Genomic DNA, 5,332 nt, shown 5'->3' with positions numbered 1-5,332 from the left:
ATCATATATATTAGAAAATGTTCTTATATACAATCCTTGAATTATCCAAGTGCTATTATTGATATTCAAACTGAAATTTGAACACAAAGTAAAATTACGAATTGTATTAACAAAAAGATTAGAAGCAATGATGGCGACAAACAATACTTTCTTCAAGGAAAACTGCAGTGGAAACCAACCTCTATTAATGGCGACGAACAACACTAGAGATTGTATTGAATGAAAGAAAAGTGACGATGTGGCCAACTAAACTACGACTTTTGTTGCTTTCAAGTGCATGACTTCATAAATGAATTGAGATTAATAAAGCAATCTTAGACCGAGTATCACAATAAAGAACCTTTTTAATAAACTTTTTGCATCAGTCATCCATACATCCACAATCCAAATGCTTTGTAAAACTTGATTATAATAAAATGATATTTCACAAAACTGACACCAATATCAATCATTCTATTTATAAAGTAAATGAATTAAATAACGAAACAACTATATTTATTGAGCTTGTAAATTTTGTAAATTTATAAGCAATGTGGAAAAGTTTATAAATTAAAAGAATAATACTCGTTCCGTCCCAAAATTATTGTCCACATACAAAACATATAGATTAAAGAAATATTAATCGTTATTTAATAAATAAATGAAATGACATTCTTATTTTTTATTGCATCTAATTTTATGGTAGTTGTATTTAATTTGCTAATAGTTTAACTAACAATGAAACATATTTTGGTAAAAAAATTATTTATTTTTTAAAGATATATAATTATTTTGGAACAAACCAAAAAGAAAACATAAACTATTTTTATCACAATAGTTCCGACTATATATAACTTATTTCACCCAATAAAATCTTCAAAAAGCTACTATTATAAACATTGGACATGATATATTTTCATAAGACCCAATTACTACATTAGAAACCACATTCTAGTAGAATTCAAATCCAAATATAAATTACAAGAAACCATCTTTACCACTACAACATATGATCATAAAACTCTCCCATGGCTATGAGTGTTATATTCAAAATTTTCATGACACCAATACAAAATCTAATGAGCAAACTCAAATTTCATATACCAATTCCACCAACACAACCACTCTCTAAAACTAAAACCACCAACCTATCATTCTCACTATAATCACATCATTTCCAACAACCAATATACACAAACAACACCAACTTAAAAAAACATCAATGGTGTTTTCCATTTTCCCTATTCTTCAACACATCCTTCAACACAACACCAATTCTTTTCGCCATGTGATGCTCCAAAAACATTTCTTTCACCCTTTCATACCCTCTCTTCCCCATAGTTAACCTTCTTTCAACATGTGTCGCCATTTTCACCATGTTTTTTGCAAGAGGAGTCACCCCTTCTTTTCCTGGAAGATGTAGAAACCCCGTTGACCCGTTGACCACAATCTCTGATGTCCCTCCTGCTGACGTTCCCTATATAGAACAAGTTGATCAATAAAATTATATTAAATTAAAAAAGATTTGAGTTTAAAATTTAATTAAAAAGTCATCAAATATGTTTGATTTTTTTTTTTTTTTTACCAATACGGGTAGCTGGAATGCCATTGCTTCGATTGTTATCCTCCCAAAGCACTCTCCTCGGCCCTATAAAGATTTGAGTGATTTTAAAAAAAATGTATCGATCATAAATTATTAAATTATGTTGTTTAATTATAATTATAGAATTTATAATTTGCAAAACCTAAAAGGTTAAACATAATAATAAAAGGATGATCAGTAAGATGACAAAATGAACATTATTCGAACGTTTATGACAAAATAAATAAATAAAGCCCATTTTGGAAATTATTCTTGTTTGGGATATTATTCTTTTGTTGCGAAATTCTCATTGGACCATTATTAAAACAATTTCTCAAAAAAAAAAGAAAAAGATATTTCCCAAATTACGCAAAATGGGTGGTTTTGTTTATCTTGAGATAAATGTTGGAAAAGTGGTTATTTTAGTGATTATTACTGAAAGGAGTAAATTGCTGAAATGGTCCCCACAGTTTGGTCAAAATTACACATTTGGTCCCTAACTTTTGTTTTACACTCAGATCGTCCCTATGGTTCGATTTTGTTGTGTTTTTCGTCCCTTACATAGATAAAGTTAGGGACCAAACGTGTAATTTTGACCAAACCATAGGGACCATTTCAGTAATTTACTCTACTGAAAACCCAAAATAGATTGTACTTTGAAAATATTTCTAACTCATTCCAGAAAATAATATTATAGTAACCTAAAAAAAATCTATCATCAAAAAATTTAATAAAAATGGATTATATGACAAACTGTCATTCCATTCCATTATGTAACTAGAACAAAACACCTTCACCAACGGAATGAACCATTCCATTCCATCAGGAATGGAATGAGCAATTCCATTCCTTCTCCTATTCCATTGTACCCAATATCTATTCATTATTCAATACCAATCACATAATCATAAAAGAATCAAAGTAAACCATAATTACTTCAAAGCAACTTACCTGAGAATTCTGAACTAGAACATCAATGGCTGCAAGATATGGAGCAACATTTAGAGTTTTATTCACAAAATGAACTCGATGTTGAATCTTCTTCAAATTCACAAAGTTTCTAAGTTCTGTTTCAAATTTAGTCTGCATACTCATATCACTTCCTACAATCACTGCATGTACTGAAGGCACTTGAAGCTTCTTTTCTTGAATTATCTGTAAACTCTCATGAAATGAACGCAAAAATAAATCTTGACCTTTTCCACGCGAAACGCCTGTAAATCATTATCATATTCACATATAAACATATTCGATTCATCACCTTGTTTCTTTATTGAAAGGGATAAAGTTAGATTAAAGCGAAAAACTTACTATTAATAGCAGCGAAAAGTATATCTTCATTGCGCACTCCAAGAGACTCTCGAACATGCTCCCTTAAAACCCTTTTGGCTACATTATCTTCTGCGACATCCATGAGTTCTTTACTGTTTCCGAGATGAACAACGTAGGTCTTTGGCATCTGAATCCTGGGAATTTAAGCGTGAATTGTTAAATTGAAGAAATGGGAAAGTTTATTTTAGGTATGAAAAGAAATTAGGAAACAGAAAAGAGGTTACTTTAATCGTTCTTGAGTTCTGTTTTTCCAATATTCAGCTGTAACGTAGGAATCGATCATAGACCCAGCTACCATTGGTAAATGCTTAACGTAATCCAATTTGAAGTAATGGCCTCGCATTTCATGAATCCACCATAACACTTTTGGGAGAATTTGAGGGACGTTTTTATTCAGAACTGCGTCTAGCCATTTTCCGGCGACGGCAGTGTTTAAAACAACCAAATCGGCTTTAATGGCGGTGGTTATAGCTTCTTGACCTTTAGCAGAGAAGACCTGTACTCCACGATCCAGCATCTTGTTCTCCAAGCTGTAAATCACCTCATCTTTCCCCGGTGGCTTTTGAAGCGTTATCCAACAAACTTCAGCGCCAACACCTCGCAATAGAAACGCTAGTTCCATTAAAAGCAATGGTCCACCTGAAAGTCAAATCAACAAATTGAAAAGGGGATAAAAGGTATCAGAATGTCGATTACATCATTTCCCCCTAATGGAATGAAGAATTGAAGAGTTACCAGAAAGAGAGAGTTCATGAGAAACGAGAAGAACAAGCTTGGACTTCATAAAACTGAGAGGATTCGCTGCTTTGACTTTAGGCGGAGGCGACGCCTTAGGATTCACCGTCGATTGAAACCGTTTACCTGCATCAGGGACATCGAAGAGACGGCGATCACATGAGGAATCATAAGCGGCCCTGATAATAAACGCCACCGCCGTCGAGATGGATAGCAAGGCTAACAGAACCAGAAGCCATCGCTTCTTTTTGTGGAAGAAGAATGTTGAGGATCCCGTGGACTGCTTCGCCATGGTTAGGATCTGTGAAAGTGGGTGTGACTATTTGAGATGATCCAAGTCTCGGCATTGATCTAGGGTTCCTTGAAACCTTGTCATGCGCATCTGGTCGACCTATAGAGAGATGGACACTTGTAAGGATTGCTGAAAAGGCAGAGCTTGAAAATTGAAATCTTTCCGGTGAGATTGAAATGGAAATTTGTGTATGGAATATTGATCGGTGGGTAATATGCGAGAGCCGACCATGAAAAAGCTTCGAGCTTTGGGTCCGCCGAATTGTGGTACCAAAAAGTGACATGTTTTATGGTAGACGTTACAATTACAATAATAAAGTCCTTATTATTTTCAAATTTTATATTATAACTAGTAAAAAAAGCCTGGCTTTGGAACTTTTTTTTCTTTTTACTTTTATTATTAAAATAAATCAAAGCTATGTGTCTTTAAATTCATCGATTAAAATACAAACGAGTGAAGAAATCCACTACAAATTCAATACATGACACATTAAAAAAAAAAAAAAAAACATATATGTTGAAGTATAATGAGTATTATGCCAAAATTGTTATTCTTTAAAAATATTTATTTAGATTATGATTGAAAAATCAAAAAGAAAAAGGACCAATAGTATAACATTTACAAAGTGGTGTGATCAAAATCCAATAAAATGAAACTTTATTATTTCCCTAGAGGTTTGTGTATTAATGTGTAAAAGAAGAAAGGGCCAAAAGTGTAACATTTACATAGTGGTACGGTCAAAACTCAAAACCCAACAGAATGAAAGTAAAAAAAAAATGGTGAAATTCAACAAAACCAAACAATGAGGGGCCAAAACAGTCAATTTCTGAAACTATTGTGGCCAAACTCCTAAGCACATCAACTTTTCTATTCCTTAAGTCTATATGCTTTTAATATGTATATATTAATTTGTGTGTTAATATATAAAAGAAGAAAACCAAAAGTATAATCTTTACAAAATGGTGAATAAAAGTAAAAAATGGTGAAATTCAATAAACCAAACAATATGGGACCAGAACAGTCGATTTTGGAAACTATGGTCAAACTCCTAAAAACAATGTTTTAAAACCTGGGTTTTTGGTTGATCTGGTATGATAACCGGTTCACGGGTCAACCAGTTCAACCGTCTTTTTTTCTATTTTTATATATTTTTACTTTCATACATAATGCATAAACATATAAAATCAATAATTTAATGTTCACAAAGTTTAAATATTTAAAAACATTGAAAAACATTGAAGAAACCGCAAACGGTTCGTTGTTTTGGCGTTTGCTACTTGTTTCCAACTATCCAAACCCAATTAAAACGGGTCAATCCGGTTTTAACCGATTCGACATAAGCGGTTGAGCCGCGGTTTAGAGGAAACCCGGCCAGTTCGATCCGGTCCGTATTTTTACAAAAAACCGATCTC

The 5,332-nt window shown here is 32.8% G+C and overlaps 1 protein-coding gene across 1 annotated transcript; it reads right to left on the bottom strand.

Moving 5' to 3' along the window:
• Positions 1-912: 912 nt before the first annotated feature.
• Positions 913-4,202, bottom strand: LOC145036880 (uncharacterized). The gene is made up of 6 exons (XM_078985411.1): positions 3,629-4,202; positions 3,118-3,532; positions 2,873-3,027; positions 2,513-2,775; positions 1,565-1,627; positions 913-1,456 (listed from the first exon to the last, which is right to left on the bottom strand). Exons 1-6 carry the CDS (start codon positions 3,918-3,920, stop codon positions 1,199-1,201), a joined length of 1,446 nt encoding a protein of 481 aa, XP_078841537.1. The 5' UTR covers positions 3,921-4,202; the 3' UTR covers positions 913-1,198.
• Between the last annotated feature and the right edge of the window lie 1,130 nt (positions 4,203-5,332).

The sequence above is a fragment of the Lactuca saligna genome, chromosome 3 (genome assembly GCF_052625555.1).
Source record: "Lactuca saligna cultivar CGN05327 chromosome 3, ASM5262555v1, whole genome shotgun sequence".
Taxonomy (NCBI): domain Eukaryota; kingdom Viridiplantae; phylum Streptophyta; class Magnoliopsida; order Asterales; family Asteraceae; genus Lactuca; species Lactuca saligna.
Note: the sequence above shows the minus strand (reverse complement) of the source record. Positions and strands in the feature narration are given on the sequence as shown.

Bases quoted from the DNA above. Each gene is read 5' to 3' on its own strand.
- LOC145036880 (XM_078985411.1), bottom strand. From the start codon at position 3,920: ATGGCGAAGCAGTCCACGGGATCCTCAACATTCTTCTTCCACAAAAAG. The intron at 2,776-2,872 runs GTAAGTTTTTCG...AATGATTTACAG, and splicing joins ACTTTTCGCTGCTATTAATA to GCGTTTCGCGTGGAAAAGGT. The intron at 1,628-2,512 runs GTAAGTTGCTTT...AAATCTTTATAG, and splicing joins TTCTAGTTCAGAATTCTCAG to GGCCGAGGAGAGTGCTTTGG.